This window comes from Mytilus trossulus, chromosome 5 (assembly GCF_036588685.1).
Source record: "Mytilus trossulus isolate FHL-02 chromosome 5, PNRI_Mtr1.1.1.hap1, whole genome shotgun sequence".
Classification (NCBI taxonomy): Eukaryota; Metazoa; Mollusca; class Bivalvia; order Mytilida; family Mytilidae; genus Mytilus; species Mytilus trossulus.
Window position 1 is genome coordinate 338,642 of NC_086377.1, and position 18,673 is coordinate 357,314.

Sequence of the window (18,673 nt, forward strand, 5' to 3'; positions counted from 1 at the left end):
CTGAACATGTATGAAATATTTGCTACTGGACGTTAAGCCACCAACAATCAATCAAAATAGGGACATTATTAAACATGGAAATTTTGGTAGTCTTCACGATGAACTGGTAAATCTACAGACCCGAAGTTCAATTTTTGAAAATATTTAGTTAGATTCTGTTGGCCTGTAGGACATGATTTTTACAGGCCTGAGAGCAATTGTACAAGCCTGGTGTGAAGACTGTAATGATATCATTTTTCTATTGTTGAAGAACCAATGACAGGAGAGAATTCATTTGTGGCACAGAGAGTCTACCCCTTAATCAGAGTTCAAAAAACTTTTGGTTTGAATCATAATAGTAATTAAGCATTTTTTACAAAAGATATTTTGGACATTTGTGGCCACTTTTTTCAGATTTGACCTTGAATGTTGACCTTCAGGATTACTTTGTGTCATTTGGTTTCTGTCTTGTTGGCATCTACATAATTTCTCCTTTACTCATATTGGTTCTGAAATAAATGTGTCAATCAAAATATCTTCCTCTGTAATGATCTCCCTTGATCAGCTTGTATATAGCTTAATATCAAATTTGTTTATTGCTTTTCCATTATTTCAAAATTTTGATGTTTTATTTACTACAAGACTTATAACACCCAAATGTTATTTATAGATTACATCACCTTTTATTTATATCTTATATCTGTATACATATATGTACTCAAATCTTAATTAAAAGAGTGACGAAAGATACCGAAGGGACAGTCAAACTCGTAAATCTAAAATAAACTGACAACACCAGTTAATTAAACTTTGAATAAAAAACTTCAAATATGATATAATTTATAGATTTACATTTTAATTAAGAATCACTGTAAGATTTTTCTGTCTATGAAGAAATAACATAAAAAAATGGTGCACACTGAATAACGCCTGTAGTTTTTTTATATTATTTATAGTTATTCCTTTGGTAATAGCCATATTTTAAGGAAATGAATTTGAAGACAAACTAAATTGTTGGGATGACCTGATCATTTTAAAGTGTATTGAATTTAATAAAACTGTCATCAAAGTGAGAGGGTTAGTGCTATAAAACGAGGTTTAGTCCACCATTTTCTGCATTTAAAAATGCCTGTACCAAGTCAGGAATATGATAGTTCTTGTCCATTTGTTTTTGATGCGTATAGTTATATGATTTTGCCATGTGATTAGGGACTTTCCGAAATTGATTTTCCTCTGAAGTTCAATATTTTGTGATTTTACTTTTTAGCACCACATTCATGTACATGTATTTGCTTAGCTTAATTTGTATTTCTGCTTTTTATTTCCATTGAGCTTTATTCACTGCTTTTGCAGATCTTTTAACTATAATGATGGTAGCGCATACGCCACAGTAAACAAACCTGATCGTTACCATAACGATGAAAATCCATATGATTATGTCGTACCTAGATCTGGTTACCCACGACAACAGCAAACAGCACCGCCACCTCATCAAAGCCATTATGCTAAACCTTTCACAGGAAGTCCCAATAGGGGAGGTAACTCTGGCAGATATTTTGAGAATCAAATTTACATGGACACTAAAGATTTAGAAAAACTGAAATCTGTTCAGCCTGATCATCGTGGCAACCAGGAATATTACTCACGTGACCCTGGATATGTTAGTCCAGGAGATCGACCAAGGTGAGAATTTTGACCTTGAACTTTGACACTTATGGCTGCTTTCACTCAGTACTTACAAGGATAGTTAACTGATTATTTTGACAGAAATAACACAGGTTTCTGGTTGTCATACTAAAATCACACATTTTTTAATTATTTTTGAACTTTTTACTTTAATATTCTCAATCATTAATCCTAGGGTAAATACAGATTTAAATTGAGAATAGCTTCAATATTATTGGCTTATTTCAAAAAGTAATACAAATTTTACACTGTATAATTTATTTTAATGGTTTTCATATCGTTTAATTGTTGTTTATCTTGAATTTTGCATGGCTTGCCATTTTATCTAATGATATCTTTAAAATGACAAGCATGTAAATTGACAGTAACTTTTTGTTTGTCATCTAAATATATAATGAACAACTCAATTTGAAATTAAAACTTATATTTTATTTAGAACAATTTGAAATATTTACATGATCTCTGAAAAGTATTTTTAAAAATTACAAAATATAACATGTATAAACATTTTATGCATCACAAATTTCATATGGTTTACATCACCATAATCAATACTGTTTGTACACTTATATGGTACATTGCTGTTTTATGTGTCTTTTTTTGGTTGATGGCTGTACTAACATTCTATCAATACAATGTATCTTCCTTTTGTTTCTTGCAGTAGATTAGAATAGCATGGCCCTCTCATCTCATGACCGCTGCATGCTTGTTATAATACTGGAGTAACCTCCCTTTATAATAGTTATCTCCCCTAGACAGTGAAGAAATGTCTCCTATGTATAGCGTGGACCTCTCATCTCATGACAGCTGCATGCTTTTTATATACTGGAGTCAGTGCACAAGTACCCTCCCTTTACAACAGTTATCTGCTCTAGAATGTGAAGAATATAAATTACCTCCCTTGTATATTGACTTACCTCCCCTTTGTAACTGATAATCAACCAATATAACACTGTGTTAATTATAGCTGTACCTGTTCTAAAAAATAATGTAAGATTGTAGGATTTCAGAATTTACATTAGGATTGATGAGGAAAACATTCTATTTTAAAAACAACAACTTATTAATAATTAATTTTGTAATAAATTTAACAACCTTCAGAATATTGTGAGTAATAAGAACTTAAGATTAACTGCTTAATTGATATTTATCATGAGCAACAGGAAGGATGCCACATGTGGAGCAGGATATGCTTACCCTTCCGGAGCATCTTGGCTCACATCAGGTTCTTATTTTGTTTTTTAGTTTCCATGTATTCTTTTCTTCAACTTATTAGTTTTGGTATTTTGCTTTGATATTGTTGATCCCTCTTCATAGGAGATTTGCTTGTCTCTTTGATATCTGTGTAGTCTGTTCTCCTACTATGACTATTTTGCACTAGTTTGGTGAATTGGAAATGAAAAGTTAAAAAGATTCTTAACACAAAAATAAGATAGGAATGGTGTTTGTGTATGAAACTTTAACATAGGTTACGTAAGCATCAGAACATAGGTTACTTAGTAACAGAATATAGGTTACTAAGCAACAGAATAAAGATTACTAAGCAACAGAACATAGAGTTACTTCCAGACTGTCATGGTCTAATTTGGACTCTTCCTTCAAGTTCTGTAAAGTATGTAACTCCATCCAGCAGTCATGAATAAAAAACAGCAAATGAAGGCCATGCTTTTCTCCTCAAATATTTCCAAAAAAAAATTGTCCCATTCTTTTTACATCTGACAGTAAAAATGACAGTGAATGTTTCGTTATTTTAGATTTCAGTGCATGAAATAAAGTAAACATAAGATAACTTTTGTGCAAAATTTCAACATTTAGAACTTAACTTATTTAGAAGTTTTACAAGAAAACTGTGCCATCAAGAAATGGTCTATTGTCCCTCTATTTGAACCCAAACTGAAAGTAAGGGTTAAAGTCTACTGTAAGAAAGAAAGTCGATATGTGTATTTATACAGTGTTAATATTTTCTTGTGTATTTCACCTTTTTGTAGTGTTCTGTTAACATGAATCGGAACACATTTTCAATAATATTAGGCCAAAAAAAATTATATGTCTGTTTCCTGTTTCCTGACCAACCCTGACTCAAAGCCCCCCAACCCTAGATCTTTTTATAGATCTTTTTATTCAATACCGGAAAAAAATTGTTTCTGATCTGATCAAGATCCGTATTTTACTATACCCAAACAATCAAAATGGCTGCTCTCAGCACAAATGTGCTACAAATTAAGGTTTAAAAAATGTCGGCACTGAGGGGATTTTTCAATTAAAGCTTCTTTAAAGAGATTAAATGATTAAAGGGTACAGGACCCTAACCAAAAACAACATTTAACCATCTGCAAATCTGGCAGGGAGGGCAAAAATAATAATAATAAAAAAAAATCCCGACCTATATAGCTACGGACCCTGATTTTTTTGCCTTGGCAGCAGGAAACAGACATTTTTTTTTTTTTGGCCTTAACATAGCAATTTATTTTGGATTATATTCAATCTGTACAATATTATGTAGATTTTAAAGAAGTTTAGATTTTTTTATTTCATTATTTGGAGAATTTATTATAGGCCTGTATTGGGAGAAATTATTTTACAAATTTAATTGGAGAATGAATTATAGGCCTGTAAAGGGAGAAATTATTTAAATATTTAATTAGAGAATAAATATAGGTTGGTAACTTATTTTACAATTTTATTTGGGGAATTAATTAAAGGCCTGTAAAGGGAGAAATTATTTTACAATTTTATTTGGAGAATTAATTATAGGCTTGTAAAGGGAGAAATTATTTTACAATTTTATTTGGAGAATTAATTATAGGCTTGTAGCAAAAGAACTTATTTTACAAATTTATTTAATTGAGGAAAATATTTATGTTTGACATTTTATAATTTCCATATCATATTAAATTTTGATACATATTTAACATATCAGGAATTACATATACAGAGTAAGTTTGGCCAGTTTAAGACACATACATTTATTTCACAATTTATTGGTCATATTTATTATCATATCGAATGGTTGTTTACATTAGGAGGACACCTCCATTTATTAATGAAATACTTATTTTTATATGAAAAAAGATCAAGAATTTTTTGACAAACTTAATTGTATTTTTACATTTAGAAAAAAAATAATATTTTTTTTGTCCTTTTTGACAATATTTTTTTTATATAACTGCTGGTTAGCTTTTTTTTTGAAAATTTATATATTATAAGATTCTTAAGTAGTCTTGATACACAAGCTGTTTTTTATGTATAGATTTAATGAATTTTATTGTGTACTTCTACTTGCTGTTAACTGTGTGTACATACTGACTTATAAACATAGAAATAACGAAACTTAAATAAAATTTATCAAACTACTCTTTCCTTTTAATCCATCATGACTGCTGGAAGGTTACACAAATTAACACATAGGCGGATCCAGGGGGAAACAGGGTACCCCTTTTGTAGGAAAAAATTGTTTGATTATATAGGGAATGACTGAAGCATGTCTGAAGCGGGCTTCCCCTTAGGGCCCCCCTTTTGTAGTTTTGTAGGAAAAATTTGGTTGATTATATAGGGAATGACTGAAGCATATTGGAAGCGGGCTTCCTCTTAGGAAAAGTTATGGATCTGCCACTGTAACATATTTAGGACTGGGTCGCACTAATGTTAATTAGCATCTAATTTTGTTTAAATTTTAAGTATTATTTAGATAACAAAAAATCAACAGATTTAATTAACACTTAACATTTAATTGATGTTTAATGTTAATTAAGAGCAACCCATTTTTGGATGTGGTGAAATTGTGTAGTATCTATTTCATCCTTTATCAAATGTTACCCAACTGCATGTTAAAATATCCCCTGTATAAATTTAACCCAACTGCATCTTGAAGTGCCCTGTCTTAATTTTAACCTACTGCATCCTGCATTGCCCAGTCTAAATTTAACCCTACTGCGTCCTGCAGTTCCCAGTCTTATTTTGATATCCAACTGCATGCTGAAATGCTCTGTTATGCAATACTTGTCTCATATTTTGGTACATTAAGGAGTTTGGTGCTGATTAATGGTAATATCAGTGACAAACTCTGTGTACAAGTGACTTGTGATTAATGGTAATATCAGTGACAAACTCTGTGTACAAGTGACTTGTGGTGCTGATTAATGGTAATATCAGTGACAAACTCTGTACAAGTGACTTGTGGTGCTGATTAATGGTAATATCAGTGACAAACTCTGTGTACAAGTGACTTGTGGTGCTGATTAATGGTAATATCAGTGACAAACTCTGTGTACAAGTGACTTGTGGTGCTGATTAATGGTAATATCAGTGACAAACTCTGTGTACAAGTGACTTGTGGTACTGATTAATGGTAATATCAGTGACAAACTCTGTGTACAAGTGACTTTGCTGATTAATGGTAATATCAGTGACAAACTCTGTGTACAAGTGACTTGTGGTGCTGATTAATGGTAATATCAGTGACAAACTCTGTGTACAAGTGACATGTGGTACTGATTAATGGTAATATCAGTGACAAACTCTGTGTACAAGTGACTTGTGGTGCTGATTAATGGTAATATCAGTGACAAACTCTGTGTACAAGTGACTTGTGGTGCTGATTAATGGTAATATCAGTGACAAACTCTGTGTACAAGTGACTTGTGGTACTGATTAATGGTAATATCAGTGACAAACTCTGTGTACAAGTGACTTGTGGTGGTGATTAATGGTAATATCAGTGACAAACTCTGTGTACAAGTGACTTGTGGTGCTGATTAATGGTAATATCAGTGACAAAGTCTGTGTACAAGTGACTTGTGGTGCTGATTAATGGTAATATCAGTGACAAACTCTGTGTACAAGTGACTTGTGGTGGTGATTTATGGTAATATCAGTGACAAACTCTGTGTACAAGTGACTTGTGGTGCTGATTAATGGTAATATCAGTGACAAACTCTGTGTACAAGTGACATGTGGTGCTGATTAATGGTAATATCAGTGACAAACTCTGTGTACAAGTGACTTGTGGTGCTGATTAATGGTAATATCAGTGACAAACTCTGTGTACAAGTGACTTGTGGTGCTGATTAATGGTAATATCAGTGACAAACTCTGTGTACAAGTGACTTGTGGTGCTGATTAATGGTAATATCAGTGACAAACTCTGTGTACAAGTGCCTTGTGGTATACTGTGTACCTTTGTGTCAAGACTATTTCCAGTAACTTGTCAGTTTAGATTTTCCATCTTGATTTTTATGAAGACACATTTGTATTTTCTCCCATGTTGGGGTTCCTTGGATTTGTATAGTGTTTGTTTTCAACATAAAGAAAACAATATTATATCTACACTTCACATTTCTCATAACTAGGTATCAATGCTTTCCAGAATACATGGTGTTCATTATTAAATCAGGGAGATACCTGGTTTATATCTGAGTATGTCAAGTGATTTGTTATCGAATACCTCATTCAATGTGTTTTGTCAAACCTGCTGTGAAGGTCATCTAAATTAAATGAATTTTAGGGTGAAGGTCATCTCAATTGAGTGAATTCTGTGATGTAGGGTCATCTTAATTCAGTAAAAACAATTCTTGTTTAAATGCTTTTACACTGGTTATTTTCTGGGCATTTATATTTTTGCTATTTGGTGTGTGCCAAGACTCTGTTTTGATAGCCGTACTTGGATAGAGAGTTGTCTCATTGGCACTCATACCACATCTTCTTATATCTATGTCACTGATGAGTTTTTTGTAGACAAAAAGTGTGTCTGGCACTAACATAAAATTTCAATCCTGTTATCTATGATGAGTTTATTGAATATCATCAATAGATTAGTTATATCCTTCAGTGTAAAATTTCAGAACTGACGATGAATTAAATTCACTTAAACGAGCTGAATATCGTAAAAGCTGGACTGGTCCCCCAGAAAGACAAACCAGAAAATTTTCATCTTATGCTAAGTTAGTTACGCCAGGATTTTATGGAGGTCGTTCTAAATCTCAGGAGAACATACGGTAATGACGAGACTTCGATCACGGAGAATTTGTCATCTGCTAAATAAATTGTTTTACGGTGGATTCATTAATTATCATGAGTACCAATTTTCATGGATTGAAGAAAAAATGCATTTTTTGGCGGATAATTGTTAACTGTTTATTCAGAAATTATTGCATGCATTTATCATTGCGATTTTATCATTTTAGACTAAATTGTGATTTTAATTTTTGGGATATTAAGAAAAATCCTGTTTAATTCATATAAAAAATTTCTAAATATGAGTCTAAATTCTAGGGATTTTATAACCCTTGCAATAATAAAAACATCGCCATGATTTCTGAATTTACAGTATGTGGTTTTGCCAACTCTACAAAAAATGTAACTTAGTTTCTGAAAAAATTAATTCATGGGTAACCTTTTAAGCAACAGAATTCATGAAAATTGATATCCTGTGAATAATAATGAATGCACAGTATTAACTATAAAACATGTATACTAAAAGGTAGAAGAAATGCAACACTTTCTGTGGCAAGTGGCCTGAATGCCAAAGTTATCTTAATCTAAAAATGTCTTGAAAAAATCTAAATATTTTGATTTGCACTTTTAATAGAGAATAGTAACTTTGATCTTAAACCATTAAAATAAACTTTCCTCATTATAATAATGCCACAACAATTTGAGAAGAATTGTCTGTCTTACAAACTTTTTCACCGTTCAGTATTATAGTCCCAGAAAAGATTTATGGATTTAACAGACACTGATTATTTTTGTTGATAGAATAAGACGCTAATTAAGCAACCCTGTGACAAAACCAGAAGACATATAGAGAGCAACATACCAAGAAAATCTTTGAAAACAAGTGTCTCAAAACAAACATTAATGATTGCAGCATTTTCAAAACAATAGAAACCAATCCTTTATAATGCTATCCTACAACATAAACTGCTCTTCGTAAACAGAATGATATAATCTATGCCCCATCGTGTTGCATTTCTACTAACATGATATACCAAAATAGTGTTTAGATACTTTATTTGGCTGTGACAAAATCTCCCAACAAGAAATAGTCTCAGTTTATTAGATGCTTTGGAATTTGGGCTGGTGTCACATGGTTTTGGCTGGTATCACATGGTTTTACACATTTCTTGTTCATACCACACATAGAATGTGCATGCACACCAGAAGGAAATTTGAATGCACTACAGTTATAGCATATATCTAAAAAAAAAAAGAAATTAGAAATGTTCTGCATGACAGATTGGCAGTGGAAGTTTGGTAAATGAGAAGTTATAAATTTGCTGCATGACTGCATGGTGCTAGGTGTAGGTAAAAGATTGACATAACCTTTGTATTTAAACAGTACAGTAATCAGACAGATAGAATATTATAGTAAATATCAACAAACATTACAGTAAAATCACTTACAAATCTACCGTAAATTCAGAAATTATTGCATTGTTTTTATCATTGCGAAAAAATCAAACAGGGTTATGATCGCAATAATTTCATATCACATTTTAAAATTCTTTATATGATTTAAACAGGATTTTTCTCAATATTGCAAAAAATAAAATCACATTTTTTTGTCTCAAATGACAAAATCGCAATAATGAATGCATGCAGTAATTTCTGAATTAACAGTAGTTAAATCAATTCACACACCAAAAAAAATAAATTGGGGTATATAGGAATCACCCTGGTCTGTCTGTCTGTCTGTGTACATTATCAGTGAAACTCATCCTACAAGTAAAAACACAAAAATACCAAAGTCTGAGGAAAATTCTAAACAAAAAGTTCTTTTTCAAATGACAAAATCAAAAGCTTAAACACATCAAATGAATGGATAACAACTGTCATATTCTTGACTGGGTACTGGCATTTTCTGATATAGAAAATGATGAATCATACCTGGTTTTATAGCAAGCTAAACCTCTCACTTGTGTTACAGTCACATAAAATTCCTTAATATTGACAACGTTGTGTGAACAGAACAAACAGACATAATAGATTAAAATGTCAAAAAATGGTTTATACAGACAATAGTGTGTTAATCACTATGAAACAAACAAATGTAACAAAGAAACACAAAATTGTGTCTGTTGAACATTTGGATTAATAAATGCATGCCCAAATTTCCATATTTACTGATGCTGATGTTTATAACTGATCTTGAGTCTCTGTGGTATTTATTTTATAGTCACAGGCAATTTTGAAGAGAGCATATCTGGTTATTAAGTCAAAATTGGTATTTTCAGAGCATGTTTAAAACTAACTTAAAGGGAAGCATCTCAAAAGGAGTGAAATGATACTTTATTGGGGAGGAACTCAATGAATATATAAAGGTTACTTTATAGGGGAGCATCTCAAGAGTATATACATTCAACTTTATAGGGGAGCATCTGAAGAGTATATTACAATTAGTTAAGAGGGGAGCATCGCAAGAGTATATACCAATTACTTTATAGGGGAGCATCTCAAGAGTATATTACAAGTACTTAATAGGGGAGCATCTCAAGGGTATATATACCAATTACTGTATAGGGAAGCATCTGAAGAGTATATAAATGTTTCTTTATGGGGAAGATCACAAAAGCATATATGTAACAGTTACTTTACAGGGTAGCATCTGAAGAGTATATAATTGTCTTTATTTATTAAAATGTAACTTTATAGGGGAGCATTTCAAGGGTTTATGAATGTTACTTTATACATGATATAGGGGTAGGATCTAAAGAGTACATAAATGTTACTTTATAGGGGAGGATCTCAAGAGAACATACATGTTTCTTTATAAAGGAGATCTCAAGAGTATATAAATGTTTCTTTATAAAGGAGATCTCAAGAGTATATAAATGTTTCTTTATGAGGGAGCATCTCAAGATTAGATACATGTTACTTTATAGGGGAGGATCTCAAGAGAACATACATGTTTCTTTATAAAGGAGATCTCAAGAGTTTCTAAATGTTACTTTAAAGGGGAGCATGTTAAGAGTACATAAATGTTTCTTTATAAGGGAACATCTCACGAATATATAAATAATTCTTTATGAGGGAGCATCTCAAGAGTACATAAATGTTTCTTTATGAGGGAGCATCTCAAGAGTACATAAATGTTTCTTTATAGGGGAGGATCTCAAGATGCTAATGATAGCGATGACAGAGGTAGTGCTTTTGAAGCTTACAGAAAACCACAGTTATCAACGTTTGGTAAATCAGACTCTCCCCATAGTCCTGTTGTCTCAACAAACGGACCCATGAAAAATTACAGGTAAATAAACAGGCTATACAAATAAAGATGTAGATGTAAACATGATATAATTACATTATGGAGGGAATACACAAATAGTTAGTAATATACATTTTAATGATTGGTGATCCTTCTTCATGTTGAGGAAAACATTTTTTTATAAAATGTACAAATGCAAGAAATTTAAATGTATTACATATATGTCAATGCAAAGTTTTGTGAAAGGTTAAACACTCCAAGTTTTGTAATTGTGACTTAGTATAAATGTTAGTCAAGCTCAGTTAGGTAGCAATCTAACAATGCAAAACAAAAAAAACTTTAAAAGAAAATAAAGTTGAAATAAAGAAAGGCTGTGAATATCATTGTAGCTCCTTGTGCGTGTATATTTGTTAAAGTTTCCACATTTTTCTTTAATTCTGTTTTAGTAAATTTATAACCAAAATGCCAAGGTAATTTTGGATACAAGGTTTTCTTTATTTCTTCTTTTTATTTCAAACCTTGCTTCATTGTAGGCCAAATTAAGAAAAATGTTTAAATTATGATATGACTGCTTTGGAATGGCTTTTTTCAGTGAATGTCTAATTATCTATATTAAGAGTCAGAGAAGTTACTTTCTTTATCTATTTGTCTGTGGATACTTCCTTTATCTATTTGTCTGAGGATGGTAGTTTAACTTTCTAGAGTTTGATAATATTTTATTCATTATTTTGCCTCTGACTTTGTTGATGTTTACATTAACAACATCATGTGCGCTTTTAGTTTCTGATGATAATTTTCCATGTCGAGCAAGAAGCGTAATATGAAAAATTATCACAAAAAAGATCAAAGAAAAAATACGCCAAAAAGCGGTTTAATCACAGATATATTCCATATTGTCATAGAATTGAATGTTAAGTCTTGTTTTACAATAAGAAAGATAATAAAAAAATGGAAACTTTTGTTATGGTAAAATGATCAAAGTTTTAGGTCAAGGACATTTTTTACAGTCCTTAGTAAGCCTATGGTATAAACACCCTCAGACGCATGTCATCTCTGTATAATGAATTCCCTCCTTTAAAGGAGCACTATCTGTTAGGGACAGTAATCATTGTGTTAATTTTTGGCAAAATAATGATAAAAGAATAGGTTTGCTAGTAGATTTAGTTGTTTTCTGACTTTGCATTCTATAGGGACAATGTTGGATGGAATCCAAATTTTGGTGACATTTTTTTTTATTCAAATACAATGTACTTGTTTGTATGGCTTCATTGTATCTACAGGTCACTTGGTAAAGTCAAAGTTTTATATTTTACACACACTAGCAGAATAAATTTTTAAATGGACAGATTTCCATCTGACATGTTCTATAAATTATTTTAAATGTTTTATACTGTATTTTCTGTCTGTATAGCTCTGAACCTATATCTTCGGGTGAAGGCACTACTACTACTAACCAAAATGCATTGCAACTTCCTGTTGAGTCATGTGACAAGACTGAAACTCCTCCCCCTGAGAATGAGCCTCAGTCTGAAACTGTTATCAGTGGGTAAGAACCCAGCAACTGAAGATGTTATGTCTGAGTTGCAGAATGTTTGTGCATGTAATGTTTGGCTTTTGATGAAATAATCAGAGATTTTAATTTTAGATGTTTGATGCTGGCTTGTAACATTGTATTCTGCCAAAATAAGCACTCATCTTATATCAAAAATTTCTTTTGGAAGAAAAAAAAAGAATATTTCAGATCATTAACAAATTCATGATGAATGCTTTTTATATGACCGCAAAAAATGCGGTCGTATATTGGTATGGCGTTGGCGTCGTTGTCGTCGTCCTAAGACACATTGGTTTTCGCACTATAACTTAAGTTGAAGTAAATAGAAATCAATAAAATTTAAACACAATGTTTATGAACACAAAAGGAAGGTTGGGATTGATTTTGGGAGTTTTGGTCCCAACAGTAAGCATTCTTCTTGGTTTTCACACCATAACTTTAGCATAAATTAATAGAAATCTATGAAATTTAAACACAAGGTTTATGACCATAAAAGGAAGTTTGGGATTTATTTTGGGAGTTTTGGTCCCAACAGTTTAGCAAAATTAAACTTAGTTTGATTTCATCAAAAATTGAATAATTGGGGTTCTTTGATTTGCCGAATCTAACTGTGTATGTAGATTCTTATTTTTTGGTCCAGTTTTCATATTGATCTACATTAAGGTCCAAAGGGTCCAAAATTAAACTTTGGTTTTAACAAAAAAATGAATTCTTGGGGTTCCCTTATATGCTGAATCTAAACATGTGGTCCGAGTACACAGTTATCGTCCTTTGATTTTCGTTGTTCACGAATATAGTCCTTAATGTGGACAGTGTGTTACTTGCCAATTTTTGTTATACCCCTTCCAAATTTAATTCTCCATGTTTTATGCCTCATATAGCAAGTTGGGGGGTGAAATGACACTGTAAAAAAATTTGGGTCATAAATATTTAGGTAAAGTAGTGATTAGGTCCAGCTGAAAAAGGTAAAAAATTAGCACTTCGGAAGCTGTCAAAAGATTTCAAGACCCCCTTAACACAAAATTGTCCATATTTTGAGTTAGAGCTGATGAAGTTTTCTATAATTTTGATATAATTTGTCCCAAAAGTAGTACAACACACTGTAAAAATGTTATTGAGAAAGCGCAGGTGGGATTTTTTTTATTTACATTTATTGTCTAAAAGAAATGCACTACGAAATAACTGTGTACTCGGACCTAAGAGGTGAAATCAGGAAATATAGAATCTGTACTTTGGCAACTTCCCTGAATGATTTGATGGTGTCAATTTGTCAAATAGCATAAAACTAAAGGATTTAAACTTTTATTTGATAGAATTTCTGCAAAAATGACCAATTTTGGCATTATATGGTCAAAATAAGCATTTCATAGATTTTTCAATTTTGATGCATAAGTGGCATTTTGACTTTCTATCTGACCTGTTTGTATGTGTCAATTTTGGTGTTTCTATGATTTAATCCAGTTGTATTACTCATTTGTGAACTCTGAATTTACAGAAAAGAAGATTATCTCAGACAATATGAGCAAAGTGTGTTGTATAAATGACCCTCATCTAACGCCCTGTTTGGATCAAGTTAAATGTGAGGAGCATGGTACATAAAAGTTGAAGTCCATAATAAAGACCTCACTAAATTTGTATAAAAAGCACTTAACAATGTCTTTTGTACCTGTTTCATTTCACATAATATCTTTCTTTATCTCTGTAGGATACCATGTGGTTCAAATATAAGCCTGTTGAGACTAAAATTGCATTCAAGTTTTTCACTAAAAAGTGAAAAATCTTTGTATCAGACCATACTGTCTGCTCAAAAAGTTGAATGTAAGAGGCTTTTTGTGCTCAGATTCATTGTATCATGTCACTTGAGTATAGAAATGATAGAAAAGACACAATTTTTTATTTCCTATAGCTTCAATATGCATTTTTAAATGTAAATATGTGCTACAGCCTAAATTGACCCTAAATTATTTTTAGTCATACTTGGCCTAAGACCCTTTTAAACTAATATGATATGTTATTTGTAAGTTTTCTTTCCATTTAAAGTACATTAAGTACATATGTAAGGATCATTTATAATCAAAAAGCTTCACAAATTTAAAATTGCTGGAAAATATTACATCTTCATGTAAGGCTCCCCTTCATTGGAAAACCTCCATTTTTAGGCACAGGCTCATATAAATTTGACTTTTGAAAAATTATGCTAAGTCTGATATATAAAATGAGTACTCTATTGCTTTAAATACATGATGTATTATATATTAAGGCATTGTAAAAGTATTTTTTTGCAACATTTTAATTTTAAAAGCCCCAAATGTTGATAGTTGAAATTTCTCAATTTTAACGTCCAAATTTAACACGTAAAGTTGAATATAGAATTAATCATAGTGTCTATAATATATATCCTATTGCTATGAAACTTTGTAAGCAGTCTTATAATACATTAGGCTTGTGTCATACCAAGTTTTATAAAGATTGGTCAACTTTTTCTATCCTATTAGGTCCAAGTACACAGTTATCGTCCTTTGATTTTCGTTGTTCACGAATATAGTCCTTAATGTGGACAGTGTGTTACTTGCCAATTTTTGTTATACCCCTTCCAAATTTAATTCTCCATGTTTTATGCCTCATATAGCAAGTTGGGGGGTGAAATGACACTGTAAAAAAATTTGGGTCATAAATATTTAGGTAAAGTAGTGATTAGGTCCAGCTGAAAAAGGTCAAAAATTAGCACTTCGGAAGCTGTCAAAAGATTTCAAGACCCCCTTAACACAAAATTGTCCATATTTTGAGTTAGAGCTGATGAAGTTTTCTATAATTTTGATATAATTTGTCCCAAAAGTAGTACAACACACTGTAAAAATGTTATTGAGAAAGCGCAGGTGGGATTTTTTTTATTTACATTTATTGTCTAAAAGAAATGCACTACGAAATAACTGTGTACTCGGACCATGTACTCAGATTTTGGATTATGTGCCCAGTTTTCAAGTTGGTCCAAATCGGGGGTCCAAAATTAAACTTTGCTTGATTTTAACAAAAATTGAATCCTTTGGGTTCTTTGATATGCTGAATCTAAACATGTATTAAGATTTGTGCTTATGGGGCCAGTTTTCAAATTGGTCCAAATCGTGGTCCAAAATTAAACCTTGTTTGATATCAACAAAAATTGAATCCTTGGGGTTCTTTGATATGCTGAATCTAAACATGTATTTAGATTTTTGATTATAGGCCCAGTTTTCAAGTTGGTCAAAATCGGGGTCCAAAATTAAACTTTGTTTACATTTCAACAAAAATTGAATATAAGGTTTTTTTTATATATGCTGAATCTAACCATGTATTTAGATTTTTGATATTGGACCATAATAGGTAAATGTCCAATTAAAAATTTTAAAGTTTTTAAGTTTAAGTTCTTAGACAACATTCATTCTGTGTCAGAAACCTATGTTGTGTCAACTATTTAATCACAATCCAAATTCAGAGCTGTATCAAGCTTGAATGTTGTGTTCATACTTGCCCCGACTGTTCAGGATTCGACCTCTGCGGTCGTATAAAGCTGTGCCCTGCACAGCATCTAGTTAAGTTTTGATGTCAATTTTGGTACAGATATCTAAGTCTTATAGTCCAATCCACTAAAGCAAGTTATAATTTCCCATCCACCTTTTTTAATCCATAACTGTCCTATCCCCCTTTTTTAGTCGATTGTTTCCATCATTACAAGTTATTATTGTCCCTCTCCTTTGTCCAATATACCTTTGAACTATATTTTCCACTTCTTTAGAGTCTGTTTACTGTTAATTCAGAAATTATTGCCTGCATTTATTATTGCTATTTTGTCATTTTAGACTAATTTTAATTTTTGTAATATTGAGAAAAATCCTATTTAACTGAAATAAAAAATTCAAAATTGCAATAATAAAAACATCGCAATAATTTCTGAATTTACAGTATTTTTATATTTACCTTGATTATGACTTTGAATCCAGGACAGCAGGAAATACATTTCTCATAATTTTGAATTAGCGCTTTTCCTTTCCATTACACATTCTTGATAAACCCATCAACTTTTCCAAAGTTATATTTGTTAATCTACTTCCTACATGTCAGGAAAGTCCTATCAATTATTATTAGGGATCTTAAGAAATACACTTCTCATAATTTTGAATTAGCGCTTTTCCTTTCCATTACACACTCTTGATAAACCCATCAACTTTCCCTAAGTTATATTTGTTAATCTACTTCCTACATGTCAGGAAAGTCCTATCAATTATTATTAGGGATCTCATTGGGTGTTTTGATTACTGTAAACCAACTTATTTTCGCGGATACATTATTTCGCGTTTAGCGCTATCTAGTCAACTTTGCGGCTATTTAATTTTGCGGTATTCTTATTCAGATAAGGTAAGATCCAAGTTATACATGTTCGCGACGATTTAAATTTGCATCATTTTTCTAATCGCGAAATTCGCGTAAATAAATCGCTCGCGAAATTAAGTTGGTTTACAGTACATATCCCGATTATTGCTTCGTCAGATTCTTTTGTCCCGCTTATCATTGTAGTAATAACAGTTGTAATTTCACATTGCCCAATTTCATTCCCCATTTTCACACACAATTATTTGACTTTCACATGTCTTGCTTGCAAGAAATCAGCCAATCCTGTGTTACGCCTTGACCTCAATGAGACCCACCATGATCATGTATTTTGATCCCTTTAGACAGAGTTCCATTAAACCTTTCTTTTACTCACTGCCTTTTACTTTGTACCTAAAGCATGTTTGACTGTAGAATACTGGAATTCACTTTTTCAGATTTAATACAAACTTGATAATTGCAAACTTAGGGAGCTACCATTTGATTTTTAGGGGGGGGAGGGGGGGCTAGGATGAAATTTGAAAAAAAATAGGCAGGACAGAAGTTTTGAGTAAAAAAAAAGGCAGGATGAGACACTTGCAAAAAAAATTAGTCAGGATGACAATTTATGTAAAAGTCAGGATAAACTAAAAAAAAAAATCAGGACCGGATAGAGTGAAAAATAAAAAGGCAGGACAGAGATTACAACTAAAAAGAAATGCAGGACAACATTTTTCATCCTTAAGCCCCCCCCCCATAAAAATCAAATGGTAGCTCCCTTATAATGCTATTGTATTAATATCTTTAACAGAGTTTATTTTTTCACATCTGGTATTACAGTATAGTCATAAAACATCCAATCAGTTTGCTTCTTTCATTTTAATGATTTTTGAAAAAATAACAGCTTGGGAAAAGAGTTTTGCTTAAAAAGTGATGTGATAGATGTTGGCCTCATAAAAGAACAACATGGGAGAAACTGTTTAATTTCAAGGAGGGGGAATTGATTTTTTTTTTGTCTGACTGAGAAATAATTTTTTTAATGTTTTTCATAGGTATCATTCAAATTGGTTTTTTTTAAAAAGTTAACACTACCTGTATTATAAGTCGTAGGAAAAATCTGGTTTCAGAATATATTTTTTTGTCATCTGTTTGACCACAATATTTTCAAAGATACCAGAATTTGAATATAACTAAATTTTGTTTAGGAAATAAAACATAACCTCTCCCTTGAAGTTAAATGGTTTCTACTGATATGGTGATTATTTCATTGTGATTGTTGCTTTTTAAACATTATAATACAGTTTACAATTTCTAAACCAAATTTTTAATGAACTGGTTACCTGTCTACAATGAACTTTTTTATCTGATAACAGATCGCATATATATAATCTTTATGTTTTTACAACAACAACAAAAATCCTACGTTTTTAATAATTCTTAGACTGGAATAAATTTGCTCTGAATTCAATTAAAAGATAATTAGTTATACAAGAGCACTTTCACAACATACAAAACATAGTATCTTGATTTTCAGGTAGCTTTTAACCAGTTGAAACCAAGAAGTTTATATTGAACATAAGTCATGTTGTGAAGGGTTTCTGTTTAGAAAGGTTTCACTGTAATGGGTTCTTAATATTATTACATGGACCTACACTGACCAGTTTTATATTTTTAACAAAAACAAATGTGGAAAAGTGGTCAAGATCTGATAACATAAACTATTATGTAGATAAGACATTTCTTTGTGTCCATCCTTTTTAAACATACATGTTCTAGAGGTATATTCTTAGAATTCAATTGACATAAGAAATAATGGTTAGTGTGTAATATAAGTATTGAAAAATTATGCTTAAATTTGTAAGCACACTATACTGGCCATCTTATATCACTAGAAATATATATTTTTTTTA

The 18,673-nt window shown here is 31.5% G+C and overlaps 1 protein-coding gene across 13 annotated transcripts in view; it reads left to right on the forward strand.

Moving 5' to 3' along the window:
- Positions 1-18,673, forward strand: part of LOC134718429 (tight junction protein ZO-1-like) — a 117,970-nt gene that overhangs the window by 90,857 nt on the left and 8,440 nt on the right. For 10 of the 13 annotated variants that reach the window (XM_063580928.1, XM_063580931.1, XM_063580929.1 and 7 more), the window contains 4 exons: positions 1,333-1,662; positions 7,506-7,658; positions 10,766-10,909; positions 12,279-12,413. In XM_063580928.1, the coding sequence (XP_063436998.1) occupies positions 1,333-1,662; positions 7,506-7,658; positions 10,766-10,909; positions 12,279-12,413 (762 nt within the window). The remainder of the gene's footprint in view (positions 1-1,332; positions 1,663-7,505; positions 7,659-10,765; positions 10,910-12,278; positions 12,414-18,673) is intronic. The other 3 variants (XM_063580930.1, XM_063580933.1, XM_063580935.1) reach the window with 3 other exon arrangements.